Consider the following 17,135-nt stretch of genomic DNA (forward strand, 5'->3'; position numbering starts at 1 on the left):
TCTGGGGACAGGCATTTAGAGGTGGCTGAGCCCCAGGCATTCCCCCTCTCTGCTCTCCTCTCCTGAAGATTCAAAACATCAGGGCACATTTGGGAATCTGTGTCCCCTACCCAGCTGATTGCCCACCTTTTCATCAAGAGGTAGTTGCACCTTCCCCTCCCCTCCCAGCCCCAGCCCACAAGAAAGCAACAAAACCATCGTGGTGAACACATTTATTTAATATGAGGGGTGGGTATTGCTGTCTCTGTCAGTGTGTATGGGCTGGTAGGGAGACAACCAGAGGGACTTCTGCCCTGGAGTAAGAGGCTGTTCTGGCCCCAGGCTGAGGGGGTGGGGAGCAGACTGAGGGGATGGGGTGGTGTGTAAGGAGGGGAGGGGAGGGTGAAGCTCTGCACACATCCTTGGGACCATGGTCCAGGCCCACCCAGTCACCAAAGCAAGAACCGAATAAATAAAGTGCAACCGTGGGGTTGGGAGGGGGGAGAGGGAGGGCACCGGGCGCACCCACGCCCGCAGCCCACATTCAGTGCTGCCAGGTCTGGCCCACCTCCTGGCCAGACCCTCTTGTCCAATCACCCCTATGTCCGTCCCTCCAAGAGCCAGGCAGGCCCTGTGCAGCTACTGGAGGTAGCGATAGGCCTTAAAGCAGTGGTTGCCCGCGTCGGCCACCACCACGTGGCCATCCGAGGTCAGTGCCAGGCCCTGCGGGCCATACAGTGGCTCTGCAGATGTGTTGATATAGGACAGGAAGGAGCCAGAGCTGTCGAATACCTGAGGGACGAGTGGAGATTGGAAGGAGCCGTGAGATCAGGCAGATGAGTGGCATTTGGGGAGGGGGTGCCTGGGGCCCAGCGGGAGACCTCACCCTGGTGCCATCCCTGGGCCTTCCTCACCTGGATGCGGCTATTGCCCCAGTCAGCCACGATGATGTTTCCATTGGAGTCCACAGCTACTCCCGTGGGGGCATTGAACTGCCCATTGCCCTCGCCGTGGGAGCCAAACTTGAAGAGGAACTCTCCGTCGGCACTGTACACCTGGCAGGGGAAAGGGCTGGGGACTGGGGACCCGGCCTCAGGCAGAAGGCGGCGCCTTGGAGGAGGATGGGGTGAAGCCCCAGGGCTGAGGACCCCCAGATCTGTAGCTATAAACCAGTTCTTCTTCCCAGGCTTCACGGCCATGCATGCCACTGCCTACTGGACATCTCCAGCTGATGTCCCTTGGGCAGCTTATCTTCCCTGGGAAAGTAGTTCTTCTTTCTCCTTCCCAGTGACTGGCAACACCCAGGTAGCCATGAGTCATTCTCGGCTCCACCTTCTCCTCTGTTTGATGGCCAATGAATTACCACAACCCGCTGACTGTATCGCAAATCTGTACCCTATGCATATATTGCCCCTGCAGTGGTCCTCAGCTAGATTATAGTAAAAGACTGATCTTCCTGCCACTAGTCTCACCCCAGCCACAGCGATCTTTCTAAGACACGCAGGCCTGCATCACCCTCCTGCCTGCAATCATTCAGTGACTCCCCATAGCCCTTAGGAAGAGAGCAAGCCCCTTAAGGGGATGAGCAAGCCTCATTCTCACCTGGCACCACTCCCCTCTTCAAACCTCATCTGAACTACTTGTAGTTTCTTGACGACATGGTATGAGTTCCCACCTCCTTGGCTTCTCCTGTCCCCCTACCTTCTGGTGAATTCCCACTTGTGCTTAGTCTGACCTGAATCAAATGCTCCTGCTACACCCTCACTCAGTTTCCCTGCACTCTCCTACCACAGAATGTATCACATCACACTGTAATATCCTGGCACCTTCTTCTCTTCCCCACTAGACCATAACCAATAAGATAGGGAATGTATTTGCTTTATTCATCACTGTATTCCCAGCTTCTAGCATAGTGCCTGGGACAACGCAGCCACGCCATAAATGTTCATTGTTCAAATGAATGATCTCAAGGGGGAAAAAAGGGAGGTGAGGGAGAGAGGAGTCTTGTGCAAGAGGAAAGGATGTTGGAACAGTGGTCATGGAGGGAGGGAGGACACTGACCTTCACTGAATGGTTATGGAAATCCGTCACTACAATCTCATTCTTGTTGTTCACAGCCACAAAATGGGGCCCTGAAAATACAAAGCGGGCTCTCTGGCAGTAAGCCAGGATACTGAGTGGGATGGGGGAGAACATCTGGGATGACAAAGATGCGGTGTGAGGAGAAGGGTGGGGTCTCTGGGATGATGGTGCTAGGGTATAGTGAAGGGACGGGGTCCCCTAGGGCCAAAATATAGGAGGAGGGGGTCTGTAGAGCTGGGACATCCAGGGGAGTTCTCTGGGACTGGGGTCTCTAAATTCTTTCCCAATACCTGCAAAGTGGCGGTCAGTGGCCCCACGGCCCCCAAAACGGCCAACCAGCTTGCCATTGGGCTGGAAGGTAAAGACGCAGCAGGACTTGTTGTCGACCACAATGATATGCCCATTCCGGTCTACAGCCACTCCCTTGGGGCCCATGAGGCGGCCAGCTCCAATCTTGGTCTGGAGGAAGGGGATATCCGTTAGGGGCTTTATCCTGCCTGGTGGGGAGAGTAGTCCCAGCCTGGCACCAAAGCAGAACGTTAGGCTGAGGATGGATCGAGCAGTCCAGGCCCTGACCACCAGGAGGCACTAGAATGGTCATCTCAGCTGGCCACCAAGGGTGCAGAGTAGAGTGACAGCAGGCCTCTCACCTTGAACTTGCCCTCAGGGGAGAAGATGCTGACCCAACGGTTGTCATAGTCTGCCACGATAATGTCTCCATTGGTGTCCACGGCCACACCTGTGGGACGCTGCAGCTGCCCAGGCGAGCGTCCTCGGACCCCAAAGCGGAATTTGAACTGGCCTTCATTGGAGAAAACCTGGAGCAGAGGAGGAAGGGAGGGAGGGGGCAGGAGGGGAGAGACCGTGGGCACAGAGGGAAGGGAGCAGGACCCTGAGGGGGGAGACCCACCCCCATTCATTCAGCACTCAACAAGCACTTCCGGACACCCTGCTGTGGGTAGAATCAGACATTGCCAGCGCAGACCTTAGGGGACATGCCGCAGAGGTGTGAATGGGACTGTGAGAATGTGAAAGGGGTGAGAGGTGGTCCAAGAGCAGGGGCAATCTGAGCTAATAGCCTAATAAGGATGCCAAGAGCTGAACCAAAGTTGGCGAGTAAAGAAGGAGGAAGAAACGTGTTTAAGCAGAGTCAGCAGTATGTAGAAGGCAGAGTCCAATAGGGGCACTGCTTGAATTCAGTATGGGCACTACCTGCCTAGTGTGGATGGAATGCAGTGGGCACTCCCGTAAAGAACAGGAGTAAGGTTTTATTCTGGGTCTGATGAGAATTCACTGAAAATTTCTGGGCAGGAAAGTGACAAGGTGAGATTTGACTTTGTAGTATAATAAGAAATATATTTGAGGGACTTCCCTGGTGGCACAGTGGTTGAGAATCTGCCCGCCAACACAGGGGACACGGGTTCGAGCCCTGGTCCGGTAAGATCCTACCTGCCGCGGAGCAACTAAGCCCATGTGTCACGACTACTGAAGCCCGCGCGCCTAGAGCCCGTGCTCCACAAGAGAAGCCACCACAATGAGAGGCCCGTGCAATGCAACAAAGAGTAGCCCCCGCTCACCACAACTAGAGAAAGCCCACGCACAGCAACGAACCCAAGGCAGCCAAAAATAAACAAATAAATAAATTTGGGGAAAAAAAAGAAATATATTGGGCCTTTGTCTCCAGTGCCTGGCACAGAGCTCCTCAAACCCTTAAAATTTCCTGATCAATAAGTGTCTTTTGTCATTCATAAGGAGTCCCTTTTGAGTTTATGCTAATGAGGTGACTTAGGGCGGGGCCCCTAGATAGCTTCAGGATGGGGCTGGTCACCAGAAAGACCATCTGATTAAAGGGTCGGAACTTTCATCTCTACCCACCAACCTCTGGGAAGGAGAAGGGGTGGGGAGCACAGATTAAGCTTTATAAAAATTCTTGAACAACAAGATATGATGAGCTTCCGGGTTGGTGCCAGGAGGGTGTGTACCCCAGTTCCACAGGAACCAAAGCTCCTTATACTAAGGACTCTTCCAGACCTCACCCTATGTATCTCTTACCTGGCTGTTCATCTGTATCTTTTATAGTATCTGTTATAGTAAACTGATAAACGTAATTAAATGTTTGTCTGAGTTCTGTGAGCTGCTCTAGCTAATTGAACACAAGGAGTGGGTTGTGGGAACTTCCAATTTATAGCTGGTTGGTCAGACTACAGGTGACAAACAGAACTTTCGATTAGCATCTGAAGTAGGGGCAGTCTAATGGGACTGAGCCTTCAACCTGTGGGATGTGATGCCATCTCCAGATAGATCATGTCGGAATTGAGTTGAATTTATAGGATCCCTGGTCAGTGTCCACTGAAAACTGGAGAACTGCTTGGTGGTGCTGGAAAAAGCACATGGGACATTTTTCAGAAAGAGCACTCTGGCCTCAGGGAGGAGTCGAGACTGGAAGCTGGCCGGCCAGTCAGAGGTGCTGCAGTGGTCCAGGTGAGAACTGATGATGGCTTGGACCAGGGCACTTGCTGGAGGGAAGTAGATGGATCAAGAGACATACAGGAGGAAGACTCCACAGGACTCAGCAGCAGACAAGAAAGGGGTAGGTGAGGGTGGGGGAATGTACAAGGATTAGCCCGTCCAGGCTATGCGGCTGATAAGGTAATCTGGACAGAGGAAACCTTTCAATCTCTCACCCTCTTGTACTTCTTCCACCTTAGCAACATGCTCAGGTCTCACCATCCTAAAAGCACCTACGATTTTAATGCTCCTCTCCTCTATAGCTAAGCCTTCTTGCTTCTTCTTCACAGCCACAACATCACTCACTGCATAAGGCTCACACATTGCTTTGTTATAACTCTAGGGACACAAGATAAATCAGAGCCAGGAGCAGCCTTGGAGAACTCAAGTTATGGGCCTTGGCCTTGTTCTTTGATCCAGATGTTCTCCCTCCCGCGTGGACTGAGCCCCCTGCCCCTGCATCATCCCTATTTCTTAGGCCCGCAGGGCTGTTTGAACTGGTCTCACCAATGGACATCACTTCCTCCTGATGTGGACCTCCCATCATGCGCTTCCCTGGCTGATCAGAACTGCCCCTGGCTTCTGCCCTGGTCCCCTGTGGTTGGACAGCACTTGCCAGCACAAGAAGGTAGGCACCACGGGCTGAAGAGGTGTTGTGAGAGGGAGGAAAAGGTACCACCATCTGGGTAGTGAGGCAATGTGTCTGCCTCCTCCACTCCGAGCAGCTTAGTTTCTAGCTCAACACTGAGGCTTTAGGGAGTCTTCCTCTTCCCAACCTATCCTAACCTATCCCACCCATTATACCTGGCCAACTCTTACTCATCCTCCAGTTCTCAGAATTTCCAGGTCACTTCTTCAGAGAGCGTTTTTTTTTTTTTTTTTTTGCAGTACGCGGGCCTCTCACTGCTGTGGCCTCTCCCGTTGTGGAGCACAGGCTCCAGACGCGCAGGCTCAGTGGCCATGGCTCACGGGCCCAGCCGCTCCGCGGCATGTGGGATCTTCCCGGACCGGGGCACGAACCTGTGTCCCCTGCATCGGCAGGCAGACTCTCAACCACTGCACCACCAGGGAAGCCCCAGAGAAGGTTTTAATGATTAACTCCATCTCCTAAATCAATATACACACATAAAGTTAAGTCTCCGTGATATATGCTTTTTAGCTCTTTTCATAACAACTGTCACTCCTGTCACTAAATAACTGCTAAATATCCTTGTCCCCCATCTAAGGAGGTAAGCCCCAGGTGGGGCAGGGACTGTGTCTGTTTTGTTCGCTGCTGCATTTGCAGCACTGGAATAGCAACTGGCACACAGCAGACATTCAACAAATGAATAAATCCATCAGCTCACTCCCAGACTTGAATCGGACACCTCCCCTTGGATGCCACACAGCTATCTCAAACTCACCGCACGCAACAGTGAATTCATCAACTTATTCCCAGGCCCACTCCCAAATGGCAACACCGCCTACTCAGGTCACCAAGCCCTGCAGTTCTTTTTTTTTTTTTTTTTTTTTTTGCGGTATGCAGGCCTCTCACTGTTGTGGCCTCTCCCGTTGCGGAGCACAGGCTCCGGACGCGCAGGCTCAGCGGCCATGGCTCACGGGCCCAGCCGCTCCGTGGCATGTGGGATCTTCCCGGACCGGGGCACAAACCCGTGTCCCCTGCATTGGCAGGCAGACTCTCAACCACTGTGCCACCAGGGAAGCCCAGCCCTGCAATTCTTGATCCCTCCCTCTCCCTGGATATCTGATGGCTCATCAAAACCTGCCGTATTTGCTTCCTTATCTCTAGAATCTGCCAGTGCCCTAATTTGATCCTTAACATCTCTCTCTTTTGCCATGGTAGCAGTAAGCAACTTCAGGATCTGAGTCTACTTGGGGGAGAGACCAAAACAAAATAAAACGAACAAACCAGTGATTCTGGTAGAGAATGAAAAGTGCTATATGGCAAAAGGCTGAGAGAGCTTGGAGGAGAGTGTGATTAGCATTCTGCCTGAAGGAAATGAGGATGTTTTCACAGAAGAGCTGATAAAATTTCTGGACTCAGACCATTACACAAGGATGTAATATATCCAAATCAAATTCTTCATTCAGAATCACAAAATGTTTCTTCTCTTCTGTCAGCTGATGCTGATTCAGCTCAAGGAGAGGATTTACCTCAGCTGCCACCATAGCCGGGTCCAAAGGAGGAGAAGTTCACGAGAGCCCCAATCCTCATGAACCGAGGGGGGAGTCACAGTGCATCTGGGAGCCTGGCCCATAGCAGACCTGAGGACCCCAGAGTGAGGGAACCTCAGCTTTGAAATCGAGAGCCAGGCTCCTAGCAGCTATGAGGCTGCTGCGTGGGTGGCGGCAGGGGCAAGGAGGATTGCTGTAGTAGAAGGAAGTGTTTGGAGGGGGGAGGGGCTGCACTAGGCCCTCCTTCTTAAGTCCCCGCCCTGCAACAACAGACAAACTCAGGCCCTCGTCAGGGAGACAAAGTGGCACATCTTTCCGGGGACAGGAGTAACTGTGTGTGTGTGTGCGCACCCCAGGGGAAGTTTCCCAAACCTCAACTTTTGTGCCAAAAAGCATCCTTGGCATAAGAAGGAGGAATGGAGCTGGAGGGTGGAGGGTGTGATGGAGCAGGGCCTCAGCACCACCCCCACCCATCCAAACCCCTCCACTCCTCACCATCCAGCCTGGACCCAAACGCCTCCCTGCGCGGACCTGAGCCTCTCCTCTCCTCTGCTCTTAGGAACAAGGTGGGAATAAAGGCGGGCTAGAGAGGCTTGGGAGTATAGTCATGGAAGAGTTCCTGGCTCCTTCAGTCGGCTAGGTGGAAAGCAAGGGCCAGGAGGAGCTGCCACTGAGGTGACAGGCCTTTGGCAGAGCTGCATCTGTGACAGGGGTACTCAGGCAGAGGGTCAGGAAGAAGTTTAAATGTACAGATGGGAAGTAAGGATCTTCAGGGAAAGGTTTTACTACCTGACAAAACGTTTCCAAGAACCGAAAGCTTACAGTAGTTAGAAACAATCCTGTACAGAATAAAATAAAAATTCCACAGCTTCCTCTCCAAAACCATTTACAGCGTGACCTCAGCTACTGCACTGCTAATAGTAATCTCCCTCCAGCCGCTCTGGGACCCTTTCAGTTCCCTGAACAACACCCTATAGCAGCACCTTCCCACCTCCTGGCTTTTGTCCCCACCTGGACAATGGTATTTTCAACAACAGCTAACAGTTAGAAGGTTCACTTGGTGTCAGGCACAGTACATGATGTCATTCAATGCTCCCAGCAACCCTCTGAGGTATTCTTTTCCTAATTTTACACATGAGTTAACCTAAGCTCAGGGAGGTCACATGACTTGTCAGTAAGTGGCAGAGCTAGGATTGAAGCCCAGGTGTCTGGTTTCAGAGCCTGAGCTTTGAACTGCTCTGCTGCGCCTACCATACTGGTGCCCGTCACTAGGCTCTGCCCGTTCGTAGGCTCACTACAAGGAAAAGAGAAAACCGCATTTTCTGGCTTTATGGAGCTCAGAGTGCAGCAGAGGCTACGTCCATTCAAGTGGCAGATGCTTTACTCAGGTGTGTGACGCACTGGGAGGGCCAGAGGCAGGACCACCTATGAGGACGCCCTATAGTCTAGCCACTGGAAGGCGCCCCTTTTCACAAGCTATCCCCGTTTGACGGTCTAGTCAACTGGACGTTTGCAGAGACGGGCACAGACGACACGCATTCTGGATCCATGCAGGCATGTTGGAAGATAGTGGGGGAGCTGCAGAGACTGCATCCTGACCACTGTGGTAGGCAGAAAGCAAGCCAGCCAGGTGGAGACTCAGGTGGAGGCAGAGGGGAGGGAACAATGAGCCAGATCTTTGGGGTCCAGGAGCTGGTCTGGCCTGAGCCACAGCCTGGGAGGTAGGGGCTGCCAGCACAGTAAACCCCGGTGCCTAACTGTGAAGGTGCTGGTTACTGCTGTGGCCCTTGTGGAACGGATGGTGAGTGAGTGGGGGAGGGGTGGTGCTGTGATTCATTGCTCTTTAAGTAAAGGTACTATCTGTAGGGTTTCATCCTTCAGGAGGCGACCTGTATACTTTGTTGGGTTTTTGTTTCTTTGTTTTGTTTGTTTTGTTGTTGTTTTAGTAGGCTGTAGCTTGAGAGCTTCTATTTTGGTGTTAGGGGAGCGCTTACCTGGATACATTGGTTGTTGCTGTCTGCTACCACTATGCGGCCGCTGCTGGCTGCGGACACACCCTGTAAATTGGTGAATTCACCCTTCTCCCTTCCACGACTGCCTGTGGGGAAGAAATGGGATGGAAGCAAAAAATTCACACTGAGGTCATTTTGAGTCTCTGGCCCCGCCCCACCCCCCCTCTGGCTCCGCCCTCGGCTCTCTGTACCAACGCGGAAGACGAGCTCGTCCTCAATGGGGTTGTCCTTCCGTTTGCCGCCGGTGCTGTACATGGAGCTGGGCCTACGCACCGCCTTCTGGCGCACGTGGCTGCCCGGGCCGCCGGGGGACTTGACACGGCGCTTGACGTCGTCCGGGGAAGGTGGCAGGTCCCCGGGACGCAGGGCCCGCACGCGGAAGGGGCTGCCGCGCACCGGCTGTCCATAGAGCAGCACCGAGAGGAGCAGCTCGCCTTCGGAGCGCGCCGTGTACACCAGCTCGTACGTGCCGTTCTTGTGGTCCACCACGGGCACCGGCAGGCGTGTGCCGTCGGGGCCCGTGATCTCCGCGCGCAGCTCGGCGCTGCCTGTGCGCACCAGCCGCCCATCCTTGTCTTTGGTAGTGACAGTGAGAGAGGCGGGCTGGCCCACCAGCGCCTGGCGTAGGCCCTCACCAGTGGCCACCGTCTCGTGTGCAGTGGCGCTCGTAGTGAGCAGCGCACCCAGATTGAGCACCGATCGCCGCAGCCCGTCGACCTCGAGGACCAGTTCCAGCTGCGCGTTCTCGTGGGGCCGCTCCGGGAAGGCCTGTGCTGCCAACGCCGCCAGCCGCTCTCGCATGTGCTTGCGCACGAGCAACACCTCCGGGGCCGAGCCCAGGCGCAGTGCCTGCTCAGCGAAGCTGCAGCTACTGCCGATGTGTTCCTGCCCCTGGCGCAGTGTGTCTAACTGGGTCTGCAACACCTGAGGAGGGGTTAGGGGAGGGTTGGGTAAGCAGGCTCGTGGAGGGGAAGGGGAGGGGGCTGTCTCTGTGATCCCTGATGAACTTGTACTATGGCATGAAGGGAATACAAGAGGGTGAGTGTGGACGAGGGACACAGATGCCCGCAGTGCCTACTGGCCACGCCAGAAAGGGGCAAGTATAGACTAGGGGAAGGGGTGCGCGCGTGTGGGGAGTGGGGGACGCATGGAGGCAACAGGCCATCTCATGATGGACGGTGGTGGGAAAGGGTGAACAGACACACCTTCTGCTTGGCTCCACAAATGGCCTCCAGGTCGCTGACCAGGGCCTGCTTGCGCTGCTGCAGCGCTTGCTCCAGGTCCTCGAAGGCTGCGCCGATCTGGGCCAGGGCCTCTGCCTTGCGCTCCTGCAGCTGCTGGCTGATGCCCCCCACCAAGGCGATGGCAGCGGACAGCTGTGGCAGTCTGGGGAGGGGAAACAGCTCATACCAGGGCTGCCTGAGGATGCCCTCACCAAACCGTCCCTTCTCCCTGGAGACCCTACTGCCGCCCTCCAGGATTTCCGCTCCCTGAGACCACCCCCCCACTACCCTCCCTAAGAATTTTATCTCCACCCTCCCGAAGGTCCCTCCTCTGCCCCTGCTGAAACACCAGCCCAGACGGCCCCACCAGCCCGGGCTCCCGCCGGGCGCCTACCGGCCGCGCACCGCCTCGAGCTGGCGCTGCAGGGCCGCCTTGTGCTGCTCCACCACGTCGCGCAGCAGCACGGTGCCGTGCTCCCGATGCTCGCCGGCGCGGCACTCGCCGCACATGGCCGTCTCACAGGCCTCACAGTAAAACTCCATCGTCTGGCGGCGTAAGGACTCCCGTCAGGCAACGACTAGACACCACACTTCTCTGTCCCCTGCCCTCCCCCACCTGCCTTCCTTGCCTCTCACCTTCCAGGTGTACCCCCCTACCTGGACCGCTTAGAACACCCTCTCACCCACAGCCACTCGGCCCCTCCCCCGACCTCTCCTCCCCCTCCACCCCAAGTCCTGGCCTCACTGGGCCTGCTTGGGCCCACCTTGCCTTCATGGTTGGGGCAGGAGAGGGGGCGGCCAGCCACTGCGCTGAGGGGGTGGGGGTCCTCGGGGTCGTGGGCCCCATCAGGTGCCTGTTGCATGGCCTCCATGAGGCTGCTGATGAAGAAGTTGTTCTGCAGCGCAGAGACGCCCTGCTCAGGGAGGATGGACGTCTGCCGACACACTGGGCAGGACAGTGTCAGGCTCTGCGCAGGGATGTAGTTCTGGAGGCATCTGGCGAGGGAGGGCGGGGAGTCAAAGGGATGAAGGGGCAGGGCGGTGTCAGTGCACCCCTCCTCTCACCTGCCACGGGTGCCAGTCCTTCTCCTCACAGGTGTGCTGTTACATTCGTTTTGAAACCTCTCTGGCTGGCACACGCATCTTGTCCTAACAGCAGGGGTAAAAGGCCTCACCTCTCACAACTGAGTGACAACACATCCCTGACGTCTCTCAGAAGATCAGACACAGCCGCATTCCTCACAGTGTGCACAGACACAAGTTCACCTTTCACAGGTGTTTACAAACCCTTCTCACAGAAAATGTGTGACTACCTACCCCCACACCATTAACTCATTAAACATTTACTGACTGCCTCCTCTTGCCAAATTTATGCCAAGCTCTGGGGATAAAGATAAAGCACAGTGCCTACCTCTAAAATACTTCCCGTTTGTAGAGAAAAAAAGTAACAAAATTAGAGTTTGTAGAAGTAAACAGTGTGATGATTAAAGGCATGGGTCCTGGAGCTAGGCTGCCTGGGTTCAATTCCCAGGTCAGTCAACTATTATACTGTATGACCCCTGACAAGTTACTTAACTTTTATGAGCCAAGGATCCCTCCTTTGTAAGATGGAGACAGTACAGGCTTCACAAGGTGTGGAGAATTAAATGTAAAGTGCTGACATGCCTGACTCACAGCAAGTATGATATATTGTAGTATTACAATACTATTATAATACTAATTATAGCTATTAGTATTACCTATCATTAATATAAGGGACAGAGAAGATGCAGTGATAAGGAAATGCACAGAAGGGGCCTCTGGCAGTAGAGAGGGTAGCCAGAAAAGGCTGAAGAGGAGGTGACATAAGCAAAATCTTCATGGACAAATAATTGTCAGTCTGACCAAGAAAGGTGCAGGGAGAGGAGGAAGGGTGTTCCAGATACAGAAGGTGGCCAGAAACAGCATAGTATGAGTAGGGAATTATAAGCAGTTCAAGGTGGCTGGAGAGGACGTCCAAGGCAAGGAATGGTAAGGGAAGTGTGGAGAGAGAGGCATGCGCCAGCTCATGGAGGGCTCCTGGGTCACGTCAAGGAGCTTAGAAGTTATCTCACCAGCACGAGGGAGCTGCAGGAGCATGGTACAGCCAGGTTTACATTTTATCAAGTTCCTCTTCACTGCCTGTGTGTGGAGGGTGAATGTGAACATGATGAGACAGCAGACAAGGGGTAGCAGCATCCTCCTCCTCAGCATCCAGCTACCACTTATCAAGCACAATGTGCCAGGCTGTGCTTTGAACTTGGTGTTTGTTAATGGACTCAGAAAGGGTAAGTGGTCCAAAGTAACAAAGCTGGTAAGCACAAGAGCCAGATCCAAGGCAAAGCGTGTGCTTAACCAAGGGACTCTTGTAATAGTCTAGGCAAGAGGTGAGGAAGGGGCTTCCCTGGTGGCACAGTGGTTGAGAGTCTGCCTGCCGATGCAGGGGACACGGGTTCGTGCCCCGGTCCGGGAGGATCCCACATGCCGCGGAGCGGCTGGGCCTGTGAGCCATGGCTGCTGAGCCTGCGCGTCCGGAGCCTGTGCTCTGCAGCGGGAGAGGCCACAACAGTGAGAGGCATGCGTACCGCAAAAAAAAAAAAAAAAAGGTGAGGACGACCTGGATGTAGGCAACAGCAATGCAGACTGAGATGGAACAAATTTGAGAAGTATTTAAAAAGTGCAGCCAGTGGGTAGTGCTGTCTGATTAGATATGGGGAGTGAGAGATGAGTCTCAGTTGACTCCCAGATTCCTAGCTTAGATGACTGAGTGACATTCACCACGATGAGAAACACAGAAAGAGGACTGGTTTACAGGGAAGTTCAGCCTTGCCCTGGTTGAGTTTACTGTAATGGTGGGACATCCAGGCAGAGGGGATCAGTAGACAGCTGGGGAGAAGGCAGGTTAGAGATAAAGACAGGGAGGCCGTCAACATTTAGATGGCTTCTGTAGCCATGGGAGAGGATATGATCACCAAGAAGGGGATTACAGCGCCAAGAGCAGGACAGAGCACCCAGCAAATACTGAAAGAGGAGAGCAAAGAGGAACGGGCAGAGAGGTAGGAGGAGAGTGTCAGGGCAGCAAAGTGAGTAGTGCAATTTCAGAAGCAGGGAATGAGTGGTCATCAGTGTCAAAAGCAGCTGAGGAGTCAGGGAAGGTAAGGACTGGAAAATGCCCATGGAATTTGGCAACTGTAAGAGTACTTTTGTCTGTAAGGAAAACAGTGGGGGGGGGCGGGTAGAGGAAGGAAGGCTTGACTCTTGCCAGTTGAAGAGTGAATGGGAGGTTGGAAGTTTGAGTAAAAAGTAGGTTGATGGGTTAGATGGCAGCTGGGAGGGACAGAGGGACAAAGGAGTGTTCTTATCTGTTTGTAACGGGAGGCTTGAGCATGTTTATAAGTTGAGGAGCCAGTAGAGGAGGAGGGAGGGAAGAGACTAGAAGACATGGGACGAGGTCTGGGGATGGGAGAGTGGCTTAGGCTGGCTTGAAGAGGAGGAGTGGACCCCATCCTCTGGATGGAGGGAGGGGAAAATGAGGTGGATGCACTTGAGCACAGGGGGCAAAATTAGAGAGAGGATGCCCAACTTGCCTCCGGCAAGGTCAGCTGCTGAAAGCGAAGGAGTGGGGTGGTGGTGGGAATCCAGGAGGACAGGGAGGCTGGGATTAGTCACTGAATGGAGAGGAGAGGAATCTTACTAGAAACACACTGACGGCAGCTGTGTTTGGAGACCACAAATTTGTGGAGGGAAGATTTACATGTTGCAAAGTTTCCCATATCCTCAGTCTCTTCTCTTCACGTTCTCTACATTCTTGATCTGAATTAATTAATTTTTCTTTATTTAACAAACAGTATGTGCCAGGCACAATGCTAAGTGCTTCACAAATATTAACTTATTTGTGACCTAGTTCCCCCTTCAGTCTTCTCGAGTTGAGAGTGGCTTTTGTCTCATACTCCACATTCCTCAGGACCAGAAGGTGGGGTTGAGTCCTCCCTGCCCCCAACTGGCACATTTCTAAATTCTTCTACTTCAGCTCCTTGGAAGCTCAGGCCTTCTGTCTACAACACCCTTCCTTGATGCTGTCTCCGCTGACTCAACGGCTGCTTCCCCATTGGCCGAAGTCTTTCTTCTGGCTCACTCTCCTCTGTTACCCTCCCTCCCACCCCAACACACACACTCCTGCCATCATTCTCGGTGGCTCTGACATCCACAGGGTGACCCACCCACCGTCAAGATTTCTTAGTTCCTAAGCTTCCGCTCAGCCCCTCCCCCCGTGATCTTTTCCTCCAGTTCACCTCAGCTGTCCACTCCCATGCTCCCCGGCACTACCTATGTCTCATCACCCATCACGGCATCAACTATGAAATCTGCATTTCAACTGTTCCACTCAGTTCCCCTGTAACTCTCTCCCCAGCTTTGCTGAATCTGGGGTTTACCCTGAATACCTTTGAACTCATCAAGATCTCCATCCTACGTGTTGCACACACCTGGCTTACGACTGCTTCCTAACTGGCTTCCTGTTTCCACTCTTGCTTCTCTAGAATCCACTCTCCAAATGGCAACCAGAATGAGCTTTAAAAAAATCTAATTTATGGAATTCCCTGGCAGTCCAGTTGTTAGGACTCCGTGCTCTCACTGCCGAGGGCTCAGGTTCGATCCCTGGATGGGGAGCTAAAATCCCATAAGCCATGCGGCGCGGCCAAAAAACAAAAGTCTAATTTATGTCACATTATTTCCCTGCTAAAAAAAAAAAAATCCTCCGGTGGTTTCCCACTGCATATAGAACAAAATCCAAAACTTTCTTAAAACTGCCAGCTCCCCCGTGAACTGTTCTGACTCTTTCGGACCTCACTTCATCCCACTTTCCTCCTCACTCAGCCACGCTGGCTTCTCCCCTGGTCTCTGAACATGCCCCACTTACTCCTTTCTTAAGGCCTTTGCATGGAACAGCGCGAAGATAATCCTGTTGCCTGGAACAATCTGTACATGTCTGTTTCCTTCTCATCCTCAGGTCGCAGGTCAAATGTCACCTCCTCGGGGAAGCCTTCCCTGATGACTCTATGTAGACTAGCCCCTGGCCCAACTGCCCTCATTACTCCCTGTTTATTTCCTGGAAAACACTTAGCCCAAGCTGTGACTCTCCTGTCTGATTATCTGCTTGCCTACTGTCTGTCACCTCCCACTAGAGCATAAGTCTTTGAGAGCAGGGACCAAGGGATAAATGAATGAGTAGTATTAAGAGAGAAGGCTCTGCAGTTAAACCTGGATTCAGACCTCAACTATTTACTTGCTGCGGAGCCTCGGAAATATCTTTTAATTACTTAATGACTCTGAACCCTAGTTTCCTCCTCTCTAAAATGGGGATAATAAAGTATCTGTGGTGAGGATCGAGTAAATCAATACATGTAAATCACTTAGCCAGTCCCTGGCAAATAGTAAGCAATCAATACACGGTAGCTATTGTTATAATTTCTCAGGCACTGATTCTCTCCAAGAGTGCTCAGTGATCTGGGTATAGGAGAAGGTATGGAGATATCCAATTACGGCTCAGATCCAGGATTGAGCTTCTGCCACATGGGTTTAGAAAAGGACAAAGGTGTGTGGGAATTGTAGAGGCCTATGGTCCACTGTGGGGTTCAGGATGGGTAGGAAAGAAAGGGAGACCAGGAAGGAGATGGAGGCTGGGAGAAGATGGAGCAGTCAAGGGCATTAGACATCTACATCCAGTCAAAGCTGGTGTAGTGACAGTGGGGTAATGGAAGCCAAAAGTGGGATACTAGAGTTTGTAACCACAAAAGAAGTGGTATTATTCTGGGTGATGGCAAGATGCAGGGCGTCGTTGGGAGGGTGTCTGACTGAGGTGGCACGGACTACATTTATCTGTAGTCTGACTGTATGATGATTTGATTACTATCTTTCTCCTTCACTATACTGTAAGCTCCTTAAGAACAAGGATCATGTCTGTTTTTGCTTATCACTGCTTGCCCAGTGCCTGGGACAGGTCTGGCACATAGTAGTTGCTCGATAAATAAATATTTGTTAAGTGAATGAATAATAGATAGAAGCCCAGAGGCTGGGAGGGGTTGCCTTTTATTCAGTGCCTCAGGACAACAGTGAGGACAGGCAGGGAGGACAGACCTCGCTTTGAACATCCTCCCACTGGTCAGAAAGTTCTGGTGCCAGAGCTGGTTGAGAGTCTCAGCTCTGCCTGATTTCTCTGGTGGTGTCGAAGGCTGCCTTGGGGTTTGGGCAGGGGCAGAGAAGGCCCTGTTCTGGGCAGGGGCCACAGCCCAGTGTTAGGAACCTCTGGTCCTCTCACAGGTTCTTGCACCGAACCCTTACCTCCTGTAGGCTGGGGTTCATCTGCTCGCCTCCATGTGTGCACACATCTCCCTCACCTCTTACAGGTTTACACATGCCACTCCCTTCTCCAGGGGCCCTGCAAGGTCCTCATCCCTCCCCGGTACACACACCCTCACCTCTCACAGAAGGTGTGCAGACAGGGCAGAACCTTGGGGCACCGGTACCGATCCAGGCAGATGCTGCACACCAGGAACTGCTTGTCCATTGGCTGGACCTCTGGGCCAGGGCTGTCCTCCCTCTTCGCCATGGTGCCCACGGATGGCACCTGCCACTCACACCAGCCTGTGTATGGAAAGATGGTCAGCACCAGGGAAGCCAGCAATCCCTCTCCCCACCTGATCCCCATCACTCAAAACCCCTGCAGAGCACTAGCCCTGTCTCTTCTCTGCCAGGAACCAAGCAGGGGGAAGAACACGGACTGAGTACCCTCCGAGCCTGCTGCTCTGGGTAAAAGCACAGGCGTCAGGTTAGATTGATTTCAAACCCAGCTTAGCCTCTTACCAGCTGTGTGACCTTGCACAATTCATATACCCTCTCGGAGCCTCAGTTTCCTAATTTGCAGTTATGGAAATAATAATCCCTACCTCAAATGGTTGTTTTGAGAATTTGCGATAGTGTATGTCAAGCGTGTGGTACAGGGATGCCCTTCACTGACACACCCACCCTTCATCTCCTCTGTCTCCCCCAAACCCTCCCCCGGAGACTTTCCTGATGGAGTGTCTCTCCTCTGACCACCTGCAACCCTTCTATCTATGCCCTGACCCACCTCCCAGCACAA

At 53.1% G+C, this 17,135-nt stretch overlaps 1 protein-coding gene across 2 annotated transcripts; it reads right to left on the minus strand.

Annotated features, from left to right (window-relative positions):
- Positions 1-206: 206 nt before the first annotated feature.
- TRIM3 (tripartite motif containing 3) lies at positions 207-16,604 on the minus strand (the record flags this gene model as incomplete). Of its 2 annotated transcripts, none has more annotated exons than XM_079709476.1 (11): positions 207-771; positions 894-1,034; positions 2,041-2,111; positions 2,352-2,520; positions 2,712-2,879; positions 8,739-8,842; positions 8,948-9,680; positions 9,962-10,142; positions 10,374-10,525; positions 10,744-10,975; positions 16,474-16,604. In XM_079709476.1, 11 exons carry the CDS (start codon positions 16,602-16,604, stop codon positions 619-621), a joined length of 2,235 nt encoding a protein of 744 aa, XP_079565602.1. In that variant the 3' UTR covers positions 207-618. The 2 variants fall into 2 exon arrangements, with proteins under 2 accessions (XP_079565602.1, XP_079565601.1); XM_079709475.1 differs by having other exon boundaries at positions 10,374-10,540.
- Between the last annotated feature and the right edge of the window lie 531 nt (positions 16,605-17,135).

The sequence above is a fragment of the Hyperoodon ampullatus genome (assembly GCF_949752795.1).
Source record: "Hyperoodon ampullatus genome assembly, chromosome: 7".
Taxonomy (NCBI): Eukaryota; Metazoa; Chordata; class Mammalia; order Artiodactyla; family Ziphiidae; genus Hyperoodon; species Hyperoodon ampullatus.